This window comes from Sparus aurata, chromosome 10, assembly GCF_900880675.1.
Source record: "Sparus aurata chromosome 10, fSpaAur1.1, whole genome shotgun sequence".
Classification (NCBI taxonomy): Eukaryota; Metazoa; Chordata; class Actinopteri; order Spariformes; family Sparidae; genus Sparus; species Sparus aurata.
The window spans coordinates 14,054,781-14,072,157 of record NC_044196.1 but is presented as its reverse complement, the minus strand read 5'-3'; the positions used below and the strand labels follow the sequence as shown (position 1 = coordinate 14,072,157).

General features: G+C 41.1%; 1 protein-coding gene across 4 annotated transcripts in view; it reads right to left on the bottom strand.

Moving 5' to 3' along the window:
• The window catches only part of LOC115589201 (diacylglycerol kinase delta), a 98,978-nt gene that overhangs the window by 10,728 nt on the left and 70,873 nt on the right, over positions 1–17,377 (bottom strand). For 3 of the 4 annotated variants that reach the window (XM_030429970.1, XM_030429971.1, XM_030429973.1), the window contains 17 exons: positions 17,057–17,189; positions 15,994–16,100; positions 15,768–15,893; positions 13,590–13,692; positions 12,993–13,152; positions 12,684–12,792; positions 10,748–10,887; positions 9,516–9,603; positions 8,300–8,391; positions 5,760–5,859; positions 3,571–3,636; positions 2,763–2,928; positions 2,569–2,682; positions 2,380–2,464; positions 2,165–2,272; positions 682–778; positions 477–584 (listed from right to left, as the gene is read on the bottom strand). In XM_030429970.1, coding sequence (XP_030285830.1) covers positions 477–584; positions 682–778; positions 2,165–2,272; positions 2,380–2,464; positions 2,569–2,682; positions 2,763–2,928; positions 3,571–3,636; positions 5,760–5,859; positions 8,300–8,391; positions 9,516–9,603; positions 10,748–10,887; positions 12,684–12,792; positions 12,993–13,152; positions 13,590–13,692; positions 15,768–15,893; positions 15,994–16,100; positions 17,057–17,189 — 1,902 coding nt within the window. The remainder of the gene's footprint in view (positions 1–476; positions 585–681; positions 779–2,164; positions 2,273–2,379; positions 2,465–2,568; positions 2,683–2,762; positions 2,929–3,570; positions 3,637–5,759; positions 5,860–8,299; positions 8,392–9,515; positions 9,604–10,747; positions 10,888–12,683; positions 12,793–12,992; positions 13,153–13,589; positions 13,693–15,767; positions 15,894–15,993; positions 16,101–17,056; positions 17,190–17,377) is intronic. The other variant, XM_030429972.1, reaches the window with a different exon arrangement.

Sequence of the window (17,377 nt, the reverse complement as noted above, 5' to 3'; positions counted from 1 at the left end):
TAGGAGCAAAGTGTGTAAAAGCAAAAATCAACCCGTCTGATTGTCAACTCTCTGACTGTCCTTGAACTTATCACGTGTGTCGAACGCCTCTTTCGGGGAATATGATCAAATTTAAGATGGAAAACCTTCATTCAACATGTCTCATTTAAGATTTTGCCAAGGTTTTGCATTAAACAGATCTAGTAAAGAACATTTTTGCACATCTCAGCACAAAAAAGCCTCGAATGACTCAGCTGAGGTCAACAGTCATGTGATCAGTAATCCGAGGAATTCAACTTGCCTTATTCCCTTTATCTTTGCTACGATTAATGGCATTATAACGGTGTCATACTTCACAAAAGACACTTTATGCATGACTCGTATATATTTCAGGGAAAAAATTTGCTCTAGGTGAGTAAAAAATGTGACGGGAGCAAAAAGAGTTCAGAAACTGAGACGTTCTGGGTGTGGATGCACAGTGCGCTGACAACACTCACATTATCCTCCTTGGTGCCGCCCCAGAAGTTGATACCACCTGCATAGCTCGGTATGTTGAGCACAGCCAAGCCCTGCAGACTCGGCAGAGACATGGGAACACCGTCACACTGAGGAAAGACAGAGTGAGGATCAGAGGACGTTAGAGGAAACCAGCCAACAGAATTCTGTTTCCTGAAACAGATTTCATTCTCGTGTGTGTCTGACCTCCAGCTGAACTCGCTGCTCCAGGTTCTTGTACGTCTTCTGGACCAGTTCTTTAGTCCCCAGCACTCCGTACCACATCATGTTCTTGGTGCGACTGCTGCAGGAGGAAACGGCAGAAGGAAGAGCCAATCAACACTGGTTTCAAACTTAAATTCTGAGAAATCTTGTTTTGCAGGCATGAAGAAGTTCAGCACGACAGATGGTTCTACATACTAAAATACCTTCCATATTTCAGATCAAATGAAGTCAAAAATTGCCCCAAAATCCCAAATAATCTATTTAGGCTGCAGTCTGTATCATCACCTTTACTTCTACCTGTGAAGAGGCACACGACAACATTTTCAGCTCCGTCACTGAATGTTTGTTGTTGAAACATCTGACTTTAAGTTTTTATGCCCACAGTTTCGTAGTTTTGGTTTATAGGAGGGTTTAAATCAGTCTTATTGCCTGATTAAACTTCTTCATTCTTACCCTAGAATTATCAGCAGCTGCTCATAGTTTGGTCTGACTATCAAACTCTTGATTTCGTTGAGGATGCAGATATCAGGGCAATGAACGAGATATCCAGAGTTGGAGTTCTGAACACCGACTTTCTTGATATGCAGACGACTTGCTGCTGTATGTTTCTGACTTGGTTTCACAAATAACCAGTTTTATCATGAGTGTCATGGAAACAAGTTTTATATATATACACACATATCTACAAGAGATGCAACTCCAACAGAAATACATGAGAAACAACTTCAGCACCGAGACAAATGTCGTGATTTTAAATAAAAACGAGACAATTGAGTGATTTACACTCTCTTGTTAAACCCTTTAATTTATAAGCAGTTTGAGACCTTTTTCATAAACATTAAAGATAAGACCTGTAAAGACTGAGAGAATGTGATTCCAATTTAATGTTTTTTTACCTAAATCTACTTAATCCAATTACATATATACACATTAACGCCTGGCATGTTGGTTTTATTACTGGTTTTTGCCTCTTTCTGTCCTGTTTTGCCATCCTATTTATTTTTGGTTTGGTTTTGTTATTATAATGAATATTAGTTTATGTTTTAATGCTCATCTGTCCTTTGTGTGCCAGTTGATTTGCTTTCATTGTACTACTTTGGCAAATTGTTTGTTTCTTTGTAACAAGGAGGGAAATATGGAAATGTTTAAAAAATGAACTATTGTTTGCTAGACTTAAAGTAGTAACGTACTGCTACATGTATAGCTCATGTATTCAGAGTCTTAGTTAAGTAAAAGCACAACAGAATAAGCATCAAAATGTACTAAAAATATCAAAAGTATAAGATATTTATCCTCCAGAATTACCAATTTTGAATTTATTCACATCCTGTTATTGAATAAGTTGGTCTATATTTCAATAAATATTCAAATGTGCAAAGAAGTAAAGTTAAGATCTTCAGGAGAGTTTCCAACAAAGAAAAAGGTAGAAATATGTTTGTGATGAATACTAAATAAATGATCATACCTGCACTTTTTAGGGTGCTCGTCTCTCTTGTTGTTGAACTCGAGGGAAATCTTGGCGTCCAGGCCGATGCCGAAGTAGTTATTCATCACACACTTCTCTGAACATTGTCTACGAACAGAAAGCATGTAGCTCGTTTATCAAAATGTGATAATACGTTCATACAAGAGTAGATTATTTAGCCTCAGCTGCTACAAGAAGGATGCACAAAGACTTACACAGACTCCTCGCTGAAGGTGACGGTGTTCAGGCTGTCTGGTTTCTCAAGGACGATGGGGGAGGTTGGACTTAAACTCCCTTGACCTGAAAAATAATCATAATAAAAGTAAAAAACTGTGCGTTATTTTTGAGGGATAACCTTTTCTGACAAAACGCAGCAGCAGGAGTTTTTTAAAATCCAAACTTACGTGGCTCAGCATCCTTCAGCTCCTCGCTGTTTTCCCTTTTGATGGAGGACGAGGACGACATCCTCTGGACCTGCGTGTGTCGGTTCTGCTCGTCCACCACTGAAATGTTGACATCAAATCGGGGCATGAATTTCTCACGACGACATCGACAGAAGGGGGACACGGAACACAACAAATGCATGACTAGCTGATACCTTTCTCCGCCTGCTCGATGATCTGCCTCAGGGCTTTCTTCAGGCTGTTGGCCCGGAGCATCAGCTGCTCCTTGGACCGGTACGTTTTACCCTCTGAACCCGACTCACCGCCGCTCTCACTGGGGCTGCTGCTGTCCTGGCTGGGCACTGAACCTGCCGGCACCACCTGGAGCAACACAGGAAAAGAAAATGAGACATCCTCTTTACGTTTTAATGTATCTATCAAATAAATCCCAGTTTATTCTCGATGTTCCTGTGAGATTTATTTCATTTTAAAAGCAGCGAGAACCCCGGAGCATCAGCACGTTATCACTGAAGCCAGAAAAACGTCGCCTCGTTCATAAATTTGCTATTCAACTCATGAGTGCCTCTTGTTCCTGCAAAGAGAGGCAGCACTTAATATTCATTCACAGAACTGGAGAAGAGACGTCCATAGTTTATTCATGAAAATGAGGCTCAATGCAAAGCTAGAAGTCAGTCACAAAAGTTTGATCTTCTTTAAGACGAACAGTAAATACAGAATCAGATCTTCTGCACCACATTAAAGATGGACAACACTTTAAACATATGCTACATATCCATTAAGTGCTGACTAGCATTATCTTTTAATGACTGCTGTCGTTAAACCAGCACATTTTGTGTGATTTGACACTTTTTCCAAACCGTTAGAACCTCATTTTGGTGCAAAACTCTTAAGCTCTTACCAGATATTAAGTATTACGATTTTGGACAGGTTTGTGATTTTTAATCAGGCGATCGCTGATTGCTATGACTATCTCACACTGATTATGACTGACGGCGTAATTACCTGGGCTTCCGCTTCCTCACTTAAGGCCTTTACGAGGGAATCCAGCTTCTCGTTCAGCAAGGCACACTGAGAGAGGAGACAATTACAAATCACATGAGAGGAGCGTAAACGTGGAGATACAGTCGCATCGGTGCTGTCAGAAGTACCTAAATTCTCATCTGTGCGGCTGCAGTAAAACCTGAATCGATGTCTTCACAGCACACGGAGAGCTTTTATTTAGAGACACAAAAGGTGGATTTCCCTCCAGGCGACAATAAAGTGTCACATTATTTTGAAGGAGGCGGTAAGAGGCACGACAAGAGGGTTTGGTGAAGGCTGGAGACGCCTCTCCCAGTGGAAAGATTTTCTCCGTTTGGAATTGTCTCACAAAACATTTTTTTTTCAGAAAAGGCTTGGTTACCATTCTTCTCCTCAGCAGGATTTTCATCGTGCAGTTTTTACCTGCTGGTGACAGACAGCTGACTACATTTAACCCTTTCAGTTGTTCCACACTTTCATTTCTTGGTTGAACAATTCATCTTTTTCTTCCCCGTCTGAGCGCGTCACATGTATATCTCCTGTAACAACTTGTTCCATCAACTACATGATGTTTACACTGAGTGAACAACTCCGCCTCGATGGCTGCATGTTTTTTTGTTAATGGCTGCGCTCTTCCATCAAATGTAACGTAAATATTTTAGATGTCCCCTTCATGCTTCTTCACGCATATCAAGCAAATTCCCACTGACATATTTAGTATCTCCTGAAGCTTTTGGATCTCCATTAGAATAAAAAAAAACCCTGCAAGGTCAACATACAGCTGGAACTAGCTCTGCTATCTTTTTCCAGCAATCAGTAGCTTCTTTAGTGCAAGAAATGAAGGCTGCAACTGATGATGATTTTCATGGACTCTGTGTTTAAGTCATTGATGCTCGGTGTTCACACACAGTTTAAATTGATGGACAATGTTTACCTGAACTTTAGAGATGAAGATGCCGACCATATTATCATCATCATCATCATCATCATCATCATCATCACGTTGCTGCTGTTTACATTCACCCTGAGGCAGGTTCAAAAGACGCACTACGTGTTTACGTATATTTGTATATAAATAACCGTGTACATGTTCTGAAATGTGTGTAGCATGAAGGAGTTCACAAACTTTATTTCATTATGCAGCCCGTGTTGAATAATGATGAATAAATTACCTTGTACCTTATTACTTTTACCCACAATAGGAGGTAGATCATTTTCTTACAAAATTTTACATCTGTAAATGTAAGCTTGTGAAGACAAAGCCTCCCTTCAAGGCTTTTTAAAAGGAACTGGGGCTATAAATTAAAATGATAACCTCAGCCAAGAACAAAAAAGCTGTAAAGACTGAAAGAAAATGCTTCTAATTTAATTTTTCTACCAAAATTCATGATCAATATTTACATTAACGCCTGGCATGTTGTTTATATTACTGTTTTTTGTCTCTTTTTCTATCCTATTTATTTGTGTTTGTATTGTTATTATAAGGAATTAACTTTATTATATTTTGTTGCTTACATATTCTTTGTGTGCCGATCGATTTCACTGTTATTTGCTTTGATTGTAATTGTTTGTTTCTTTGTTACAAGAAATGAAATATGGAAATGTTTAAAAAAGACTCAATTGTTTACTTGACTTCAAGTAGTTCTTGTACTGCTACAAGTATAGCTCATGTATTCAGAGTCTTATTTAAGTAAAAGCACAACAGAATAGGCATCAAAATGTACTAAAAACTTAAAAAGTACAAGATATTTATCATCCAGAATGGCCAATTTTGAATTTATTCACATCCTGTTATTGGATAAGTTGGTCTATATTTCAATAAATATTCAAATCTGCAAAGAAACTAAAGCTATTACATAAAAGTAGTGACGCAAAAAGTACATTAGCTTCTGAAATGTAGTGAAAAAGTGGCATAAAATGAAATTATCCAAGTAAAGTACCTCAAAATCTTTCACCCTTCCAACTTAAATTGTACTAGAAACTTATCGTTATGTCAAATACTTGAGCAGATATATAAAATTTGGAGATCTGGAGGGAATGATCGACCTTCAATACGACTATATCTGCCTCTCTATTACACACACACACACACACACACATAAACACACACCTACACTGCCCACTCTTTACTGTTACACAAGCTCTTACATAACACACACAGAACCATTTACCTTCTTTGCCATGGCATCGGCCTCCTCCTTGTTCTCCGTGGCTCTCTCGTACGCCTTCCCCACCTCCGCCACGAACTCATTCACCGTCCCACACAGGAACCTGACGGAGGGGGGTGGAGGAGAGAGGAGGAGGTGGAGGGTTAACGTGATTAAAACCAGACAAATCTATCAGGTGAACACGTTTCGCATGTTGGTGATTCACCGTGGCCGTAACTGTGTTTTGGGAGATTTCACGCGAGCTCTCGTTTCACCGGCCGCCCACCTGCCTGTCAGCTACGTCGCCTCCACACAGTCACTATCTACTCACAGCTGTTACACTGCTGCTGTATGACTCAGCAGGGAGGTTTCTCCAAACCCGCACTCTCATTTAGCAAATATTGGATCCTGCTAATAAAACAAAAACAACAACACGTCTCTCATTTAAGAGTCGTCATCCTTGCGTGCAGCTCTTCAGGTTTTTAATTCAAAATCAGACAAACAACAGAGCGTGACGGCACAAAGTTTTAACTTATGTCAGTTTTTCAGAGCGCTGCTTCAGCTCGAAGTGGGAGGCGATGGTGTGTTGTTGCTCAACAGCTGCAGGCTGCAAGGTAGAACTTGTGTGGGCGTCGAACTACCAGTGAATTAATTCAGAGCAGGACCTCGCTTCAGAGCATGAAACACAATCCCAGTTACAGAGAATTATTTAAGAGTTTTTGGACACTATTCATCATTTTGTTACGTAAGAATACAGCATGTTTATGGAGTGTCACTCTCTGCATGCTGGGATCTTTATTCATGTGCAACAACTTACTTGCCATCGATAATCTGCATTCAGGAGGTGACTGAGGGAAGCTTTCAGGCAACGACCTACAGTATGCACTCATTAACACATGATTTATAATGTCTAGTAAAGAGCTAATGTACCAGCAACATGCATGCTAATAAAACGGTAGTTAATGGTAAATATGTGTACCAAGAAATTTGCTACCAGAAGTTTGCTTTTCAAATGCAAGGCCCTGTTGTTTCGGTTGCAAACTTACAATGTTGAAAACTGAAATCCTATCTTCTATATATTTATGATAAAATACAAGCTGGTTTTACAGAAACACGTCTCTTAACTGCATTTAAGAAAATAATCTTGTAATAATGGCGTATGTGGAGATTTAGCCGTTACAGACACGTCCTAGAAGCTGACACAGATTTTAGCCTGTTTGCTTTTAATTTTCACAGACTGCTTTAAATTGTGACGGCTCTAGTTGTTCTCTCGTGGTCGTCTGGCCCCGCCCACCTCGTTGAGGGATTAAGAGCCTTTATAATCCAGGTGATTCCAAGATGGCTCCCTCTCACCTTCCTGGAAGGCCGGTCGCTTTTCTGGCGCTCCATTTTAGGTCTTGTTTGGGTCGTGATTATGTTTAATAGTTCTGCTGACTTTACACCTCATAGTTTGCTTTTGTTGAGTTATCTTTAATAAACTAACAACATACTGTATATCTGCTCCTCCACCTACACGATCATTATTCTAATTCATAGATGCTGAAGTTTAAATCTCGTCTCTTCTTGTCCATTAAAACAAACAAGCTCTTGTGTTAATTTTAACGGTCCTGAGACTTTAAGAATAAAATATTACATCTGTGACATAATGAGACACAGATATGAGTTCAGGAATTTCCCCTGTAATAGGAGGATAGTGTTCCTACCTCTGAGACTTCAAATCATCAAATGTGACCTTATAAAGATCATCGTCAGTGTTTAAATGTCAGCAGTCTTACTTCACATTTACTACAGTGAACTGGATAATCACAGCATTATATTACAAGTAAACTTCAGAAACAGCCTGAATTGTGGTGACATCTTCACAAATCCTCCATCTTCACCACGCTTCTCTTGATTTATTTTACGACACTACAAAGTGAGGGATTAAATTACACGAGAAAGGATGTTCTGTCATGTGTCAAGTGTTTCTCTTGACCCTCGAAACCTGTTAAAATTCCACTGCGGGACTTCAAGAAGACACATTTTGACTTTGTCCGACAACGCCGGTGCAATGTTTCCATGTAAATGTGCTTTAAGTGTGTCCTGTGGGTCCCTGAAGTGTTTTTTAAATGTGCTGCAGGTCTCCGCAACAATCAGCAGCAGTTTAAAACACACACGGAGCGGGTTGGAGGAGAGTGCTCTGTAATGGTCGCCCCGCTCTTCCCAAAGGAAGACTACTAATGTACTAATGCACTGAGGATGACCTCTAAATACTGATTCATCCGTCTCTTTCAATTACAGCCGCCCAGCACTTACTGTCCTCTCTCTGTGTGTGTGTGTGTGTGTCTGTGTGTGTGTGTGTGTGTGTGTGTGTGTGTGTGTGTGTCTATAGGGAAGAGACCAAAGCAAACAAAATCAATACCCATTGACCAGACGCTCTGCTGCTTTCTCTCATTATCTCTATTCTCCTCTCTCCCGCCATCTTTATCCTCATCCCTCCCATCCTCTCCATCCTCCTACCTGCTTCTACTTTAATCTCGCCTCCCCTCCCTTGTTTTTTTTTCAAAGGTGTTAACAGCACGTACTTGGCAGAGGAAATGACATCACTGTGTTTGTCCGAGTCCAGGATCTTGGCGAGGTGGGAGGCCACGGAGTCTGCATACTGAGTGATGTGGACCTGAGAGACGGAGGAAGACAACAGAGAGAGACGTCAGACTCTCTGGGACTATTTGACTGAAAAAGATCCAGTAAAGCCTCGTGTGGTCATATTCTGTTTACGTTGGTTTGGAAATGTTCTGGAAATTACGTTTTTCTTCCCAGATTGTTTCATTTGTCTCCGTTTGAGGCCTGAAGAATGTCAAATATCCAGTTTTTCACAAGAAACGAACGCAACTTTCTTTGACTTCCTGTAAATCATCAGTTTTTGATCACAATCAGAGACACAACATAACTTTTTGGTTGCAACACTAAATAATCAAATGACTCTCTGAATGTGATAAAATGGTTGGTAGTGCTCGTCTCTGTGCAAACCTTCTTTAAAAAGTCAATCTGGTGATATTTATATCCAGAAAGCTGTTGATATCCAAGTCTTTCATATTGTTTCTCACCAGAATTTTGTTTTTGTTCCCTTCGGGCGTATACGCTACCTCAGCTTTGCAAACTGTTGGCATGGCAAGATAGAGCGCTGCCAGTAAACAGGCAAACTGCAGGAAAAACCAACTAAGACCGATATTCTGAATGTGTTGTAGATCAAAAAACGTCCGAAAAATGCTCCTGAAACCTGAATTATGCCGACATATCCCACATGACTGAGGCCTAAGTTTTGGGTGCTGTCACCACAAAGAAATCTATTTTTGTTTGGATGGATCAGCCGTTAACTAACGTAAAGTCTTAAGACTTGACATGGAAAACATATGATGGCTTCAGGGGATTTAACATGTATTTTCCACCAACGTAATAAATGAATTTGGGTTGGGAAACTGTCTCTGCAGGTGCAGAATCGTCCTGTAATTCAAACACTGCTTCACGTCCTTCATCCAGTCCAGATTTAAGAGGTCAGAAGCAGCTTTCAGCTTAAATTCAGGTCCATCCTTCGTCGACGGCGACACCGCTCCCTGTGGTTTCGGCTCTGATTGCTTTTGCTTCCAGCTGCCAGGCTCAATTTGATTCTCAGTGGATGTTTTTTTCCCAAAATAATTTCTTGGGGCTCATGAGGTTGAGCTTTGTGTGCGCAAACTCACGGATCCCATCTGTCAAAGACGCCGGCCGCCTCCCGAACGTCCGGAAAGCAATGTAATTTACCTGCAGAGGTGAATCCAGGCTGTCGTCTTCCTTCACGATCGGCGTGCGTTTGGTGGTGGCGGGAACCTCGTATGTCATCACACTCCACCTGGAAAAGACGCACAAAGACACACAAAGATGTCAAGAACCAGGAAATAAACTTTATTATCAGATAATCAGATCAAGATAGCAGGACAGGAGGCAGAAAATCGAAACCCGCAGCAGTTCTTGTCCTTTTTCTGTCCGTGATTGTACCGCTGATAAAAACAAATCCACCAGCAGTTCAAGCAGAGGACGAAGAAATCATTACAGAAGAACATGTGTGAGCTTTTAAAACAGCTTCAATTACGTATTTTTAATTAAAGGAAGAATTTGACACTTGAGAGATTAGCCGAGAAGTTTGATACCACTCTTGTGTCTGTACAATGAAAATGCAGCTGCAGCGAGAAGCTGTTTAGCTAAGCTTAGCACAAAGACTGGAAACAGATGGAAACAGCTAGCCTAGCTCGGTCTGAAGGCAACAAAATTCAACTCTTAAGCTCACTTATAACATGTTAATCTTCACCAGAACTTGTGGTTTCACAGCAGGTTATGTCACAGGCTATTTCTTCACTGGGAGTAGTGACTTCCTCATGCTAAGCTAAGCTAAGCTAAGCTAAGCTAAGCTAACTGGCCACAGCTTCCAGCTTCATATCCAACAGACAGAAATGAGATTGGCGTCAATCCTCTCAGCTCATTCTCAAAAATGTCAAACAATTTGTATTTGACTTCTGTTTCCAGTGCCTCAGACTCAACTGCTGGTTGATTTATGAGTTACGAGTTTTCAGCCTGATATTCAGGAAACTATCCAGTCAATTAAAGCCCTGACGCTGCTCCACGCTCAGCTCAAGCCCTTTTTTAATGCTGTTTATGAATCGTTCCCGGTGGTATAAATAAATGAAATTAAAAAAACAGCCAGTAGTGCTTTTATCTAATTATCGTTATTGCTCGCTGCTGTCTGTGGCCGCTGAGAAATATACAACCCTAAAGAGGATCAGATTCAGACGTTAATTAATCTGTTCATCTGGGATGTCCTCAACTGATTCAATTTATGAAATCGTCCTGTTTTTCCACTCACAGTCACATTTATTATGCAGCCTAAAGGAATTCAATCGCCAGGAACAACACAGGAAACTAAAGCTCTTAAAGAAAAACAACAGAAACATGGATTTTACAACTCCTCGTCCACGCTCTCCTCCCCTCTGTGGTCTTACCGGTCCAGCATCTTGGTGGTGGCTCTCTCCAGCTTCTCCAGGATCTGCAGCAGCTGAGCGTCGTCGTCACAGAGGCCTCCCCAGCCCAGCACTCGGGCCAGGTCGTTACCTGTGCCCAGAGGCAGCACGCCCAGCTGGCACTGCGGAAACAAACAATCCTGTCTTTACATATCTTATTCTTATTTTGCTGTCAACAAGAATCTCCTTCAGCACGAACACAGTTGAGTCTTCTCTTAATGACAGGAACATCCCGCTGGCTGACCTTTTACACTAACTGGTTTATCGGTTTAGTGCGACATGAAATGATTCAAACTGATTCGACCCAGCACTTATTTGTCTAAATTAAACACTAATTTGAATTAAGGGCCGTGTCATCCAATGTGGCGTTCCCTTAATTCAGATTCATTCCATGACGTTAATTAATCAGCGGCGGTCAGTTGGTCAGTTTAGCCGCCGCATCACTTTCTCTCCCTCTCCTTTACCTTCGCTGACATTTTCTACTGTTTGCTTTCTCTTCACCTCAATTTTTCTTTTGTGAGGGTGGAAAAATACCAGGAATATACAAGATGGAAACTTTTAATGGAATTTATTGGGTTTATTGCTGTTATGTTTCTCTGTCTTCCGATTTAACCCTGTCACGTTTTCCTCGCGTGTCTAGTTATGTCTTCAGTTGCATCTCTTCCAATCATAGAAAAATAAAGGAATTAATTGGAATTTATGGGGAAAACAGGAGTGAAATGGAAGTATGGGGTAATTTACTTAGGCTGAATTAATTATGTCTCAGGTAGATTTAAACAAATCTTTTATTTGACGTTACTGAAAACTCGTTTGTGATTTTATTCAATTTCGATTCATTCTTTGTTGTTCTGTGTAGAGGAATGTTTTAATCGGATACTGAGAAATTATCTTGATGTGTGATTGAAGAGTGAAGTCTAAGCCAAACGTGCCATCATTCGTAGGATTGCTCGTTCATTTAGCCCCAAAAAGAAATTAACTTCTTGAAAGGTAGAATTATTTGGTTGAAAATTTGCTTGAATTTTCCAGTATTTTACCCTTCCCGTAGGAATACGAGTATGCTCAACGTGTCGCTGAATGTTTAAACACAATCTGGCATTTTTCAGATTCCATTTCAGGTTCAGAGACAGAAACAGGTTACAAACTCACCACAGGTCAACAACTATGTTGTTCTGTGTAGAGGAATGTTTTAATCGGATGCTGAGAAATTATCTTCATGTGTGACTGAAGAGTGAAGTCTAAGCCAAACGTGCCATCAGTCGTAGGATTGCTCGTTCATTTAGCCCCAAAAAGAAATTAACTTCTTGAAAGGTACGTTTTTTTCTTGAGTTTGATATTATAAAAACCGTCTTAAAGCACATCAATACTCTTTTCTATTCAAGTACAATTATTTGGTTGAAAATTTGCTTGAATTTTCCAGTATTTTACCCTTCCCGTAGGAATACGAGTATGCTCAACGTGTCGCTGAAGGTTTAAACACTATCTGGCATTTTTCAGATTCCATTTCAGGTTCAGAGACAGAAACAGGTTACAAACTCACCACAGGTCAACAACTACAACTAGGTGTGAAAAAACTCGCAGTAACTTACTGTGACAATATCGTGAACTAAAGCTCACTAACATGAAGTAAAAGCAGGTAGAAAATGTCTTTAGTTTATGTTTATTTGGTCAAAGGAGGCATTACTGGATCACTGGGATGTCTTTTAAAAGATAATAGAAAGAAAATAAGAACTAAACCAGAATTAAACATTTCAAAACGATAAACTAAACTGAAACGAGCAGCCCCGCCTTCTGGAAACTAAAACAAAACCAAAAATAATGAACAACACAAAAACTTCAGTATCTCTCTGCAGTCACCTCCAGAGTTACATCACCATCCCCTTCTCCTCCTCCTCCTCCTCCTCTTCCTCCTCCAGCTCACCTGCTTATGGAGGTTGAGTTTATCCAGCTCTGAGAGCACCCAGCCCACGCTGCCGTCTCCTCCGCACACCAGGATACGAAACGTCACAAACTTCTGGAAGAGGCGCAGGCTGAGGGAGGAGGATGAGGAGGAGAGAGAGAGGAGGAAGAAGAGCACAACAAGTTAAAAAGGTAGATGTGCTGACGAGGCAGCGATCGGCGCTTAAAGTGCATTAAACTAGTCGTGACAAACTCCTACTGTGAGCAGGTAAAACTATGAGCTCATCGTTTTATTATCAACTCTGCAGATTACTGAAATAGACTCGAGTACCCGAGCTCCGGTCCTCCGTTCATCAGGTCAAACACTTGAGCCGGGTTGAGGAGCTGCTTGAACTTGCGGAGGAACTTCACCCCCTGGTTGTCTCCACTCTTGGAGTTGACGAGGACCAGGAGAGGGCTGGTGCACGACGCCGAGGTGGCCTTCCAGAAGCCTGACAGGGAAGTTTCGTAAATGAATAACAACGTTTTGAAAAATGGAAACATTGTTCAGATTTAAATCCAAACGTTGGCGGCGACACAGAGAGAGAGAGAACTGGAAATGTGTCAAAAAATACCCTTTTTGGCTGTTTGTGTATCCAAAATATGTAGCAAATATTCTTCTTTTCTGGAGTAAAGTATCAAAAAGGTTTTTTGAAGCAGGCTCAGATTTAAAAATTATGATTTAAACTGTTTTCACACCAGAAATATGAGATATATCTTGAACTTGACAATGTCACGGCTTCTGCATCTGAAGGATTTACACTAATGGAGATGAAAGGAGACATTCTTGAACTTTGAACCTCATGTACAAAAGAATGTGTGTGTGTGTGTGTGTGTGTGTGTGTGTGTGTGTGTGTGTGTGTGTGTGTGTGTGTGCGCGGTGTCTCACCATCCGAGTCGATGCTGTTAAGTGCAGTGGGAGGAATGATTGACACTCGACATTGACCCAAGGGACACACCTTCCCCATTTGTTCTTTACAGCTGTTGTGGACCTGCAAGTACACACACACACACACACACACACACGTACACACATATAAACACACACACACACGTACACACACAGTCAGTGGTCTCCATAGTAATTCTATATTTCAGTAGAAGCAGAAAGGTCATTACATCCCTCTGAAACCCACCAAATGTCAGTTCTATAACCTTTACAAATACCACTCTGATTCACTTCTGTGTATTTCTGTGTGTGTGTGTGCGCGCACGCTAACGATTAATTTGCCCTAAACACTCAAAAAAGCAATTCAGCCTTTGCTAAGTGGAACAGTGAGACGGTGTACAGTTACACGCCCTGTAACTCTATCTGAGTTTGAGTCTTAAAGGACTATTCCACTGTACTTTGCTGCTCGATTTCATCACTTCCCTCTCATATTTCTACACCTGTGTCGACCATTTATAGCCCTTAAGGTCCTTAAGAACTATTCCCAAGCAGCTAACAGCCTTTTTTTACATTTTCTCCCCTCTCACAAAAGACTGGAACGTATTCAGACAAGAACAACCAGCACATATTCTGAAGCTGTACACCTCCTTCACACCTTCAACTCACCTCTGCGAGCTGTTCAGTAGGTTTTTAATTATTAGGTAGGTGTGAAATGTTTTCGCTTTACGCTGCACTTGGTGTAGTAGGTCATTGTTCGGGCGGTTAATCCTTTAAATGGGAACCAGTGTGCATGCTTCTGTCCATAACATTTTACTGTATTTATGCATTTATCTGATTTTTTTGTTTTGCTTTTCTCTTCAAACTCATTGAATGTTTTTTATCTTATGAGGGAGATCACAGAGATTAATTCCATTCAGTTACATTGATAAGTCGATGAAGTATTGATTCTTGAATCTTAATTGCTTATGACAGTTTTGCCACTTTGTCCCTTTGCTTTCTTTCCACAACATGTTAAATTAAAGCCACCATCCGTAGTCCTGATTCAGTACAGGTTGTGAGGTTAAACCTGTAACTTTTCACTCCCCTTTCTGCTCCTTTTTTGGTCCCCACCACCTTCTGATTTAAAGATCTGGCTCTTTAGCTGCTGAACGCTCCATTATGTTCACAAGATAACTCTGTCTGTCTGAATGCATCAGGATCAGGAGGGCTGACAGAAGCTGAGGTGATGAACATGTAGGGATTTGATTCATTGTTTATTTATAACTGTTAGGGTAGCTTTACTTTACAGGCGCTGGAAATGAGCAAAAACTCATTTCGTTATCAAACATGCAGCATTAGTCCTGTGAGGAGCTTTCCTCAGAGGGTGGAGGTTTAGTTTCCACCTCGGCTCCACCGACCACACTTAGCACCGCTAATGTCCTTGCTCGGGAAAATGACTCTCTTCATAATGCTCAAGGCAATCGGAGCATGAGGTCAGACTCAGTAACCCTGGAGCTGGCAGAAATTCATCAGCGCCATTTCATTTCTCCGTTCAACCTGCCCTCCTCCCCCTCCTCCTCCTCCTCCTCAGAGATAGCGCTGCCATCTTAAGTGCGACCCCATTACTCTGATGACTCGAGTGAACTGTCAGACCTTGATTTTTCGAGCGAGCGAACAAAGAAAAGTTCCGGAGCTCGTCTCACTTCCACAATGTCAGATTTTTCGGTAAAGAAAACAACATATTCCTCCTCTTCTGATAGAGTTTTGGACCAGAATAAATGTAAAAAAAAGTCTGTTTTCCTTTTCCAACATTTTGGATTTTAGAGTGACAAATGTTGATGTTTGTTTTGAAGGCTGACTCACTTCCTGTTTTATCCTGAATAGTTGTTTTGAAGGGGCTTCTTTGCATTTAGACAGCTGCTAGAAGCCACAATGTTGGAAATTCAGATGAGAGTTTTGGCTCACTGCAGACATATTTTCTCCTCCCACAAGACAGATAATTAATCGGGACAGCTTCACCAACTGGACTGGCCCTCTGTTACCATGGATATCAGCACATTTATGTCATCGATGACTTTCTATTTTAAACTCCAAAAGAACTTTGCAGCCAACAGCAGTGATGTCCCTCAAATAAACACAAACGCTGATCTGATGAGACAATTTTCTGACAGGACAGATGCCACAATCAATCCCACTTACGATGGCCTTGCACCAGAGGCAGCGCCAGTCCTGCAGTCGCCGCACGCTGCCACAGTTCTTGTCACACACCACACATTTGGCACTGACGGGCAGGTTGCCTTCCAGCCACTGGTGGGGCATGAACACCTGGGGAAAATGAAGACAAATACAGAGATAAAGACATCAGCTGTCCTGAGCAGACACATTGTTTAAGCTCCAACACGTGGAGGACAAGCGGTCCACTCACCCCTTCCTCGTCCTCAATGATGTCATTTCCTATGGAGGCCAGTGTGGTCCACTTGCAGTTGTTGGTGGAACGAACGGCACAGCGCTTATGAGCCTTGAACTTACAAACTGCAGAGGACAGATCAATAAATGTCACGTTAGACAAACTTAAATAAACAGCCTTGACATTTAGAGGGAAGTTATCAGATATTTACCACAGTGTAGTTTACTGAGCGTTATGTGGACGTTTTCTTACAATAATTTCTGCTACTCTGGGATTCTCAATCCAAACAAAGCAAAATATGGAGTGTGGGATCATGGGAGTTGTTTTCTTCATTGTCACCTTTGCAGATGAAATCTTTCCATGTGACTCTGGCAGAAATAATCCCAGAAAATGTAATGTTTATGTTTTAAGGAGCCCTATGCCAAATGTTAAACTATTTGAATGCATAAATCTGGTCTAACTCAAAACAAAAAACAGCTACATGTGTGAAAAATCATAAGAAATTGGAACAATTGTACTAAGTAGAACAATAAAATCTTTGAATAAAACGCCCTCAAAAGTGAAAATAGCCTAAAAACAAATCACTCAATCGGACTGAAATGTTACTTTCTTCATACTTTGTAATATATGAAGCAAAATGAGCTATTTTGAAGAGGAATTCAGAACGTTTACCTGCAAAGATGTTGAGCTTTCGCAGGATTTTTGAGAAAATGACAAAATATTTTCAATATATAAGTCAACGGACACAAAAAAACAACAACTAATAAATTGGTCATGAATGTTAAATGTAAAATTCCCAGTAATATGTACTTTCAACTGACTCCCAGAGTATATGACTTCTGGGGAACTGATTTGACTCAGCTGTTGTGTCAGTGCGTCACACCTGTGAGGAAACCTGCCTCGCCCGGCAATAAGCAGCTATAAACCCACTTCTTTACACAGTCACAGTGACACACACCAGATACTGTTCTATAATGATAAGCCTGTCAGTAAAGAGGGTACAAAAGGTGCCTGTCAGAAAAGGGTTGGATTGAGCTGAATCTTTTAAGGAATGTGTCTCTAAATGTGTGTGTCTGTGTACCTTCACAGGACAGGCCGTGGGAGGTGACGCCTGGCAGAGCCTCTCTGCAGACGTTGCAGAAGGTCGGTCTGGCGTGCGAGCAGGCGTACCAGTTGTGCATCCCAGAGAAATGCTCCATGTTGAACTGGCTGGCCTGAGGGGAAGGAGAAACATGGAAGGAGAGGACATCAGCGCTTTGCGTTAAACTGGCTCGGCTTCAGAGCAGAGAAACAAAACAAAAACCATCAGAGCGCTACATCGGAAGTAACTGACCAGGGGGAGGAGAGATGCTGCAGATGACAGAGTGCTGATTTTTTTAATTTCATGCTGAACTAAACAGCC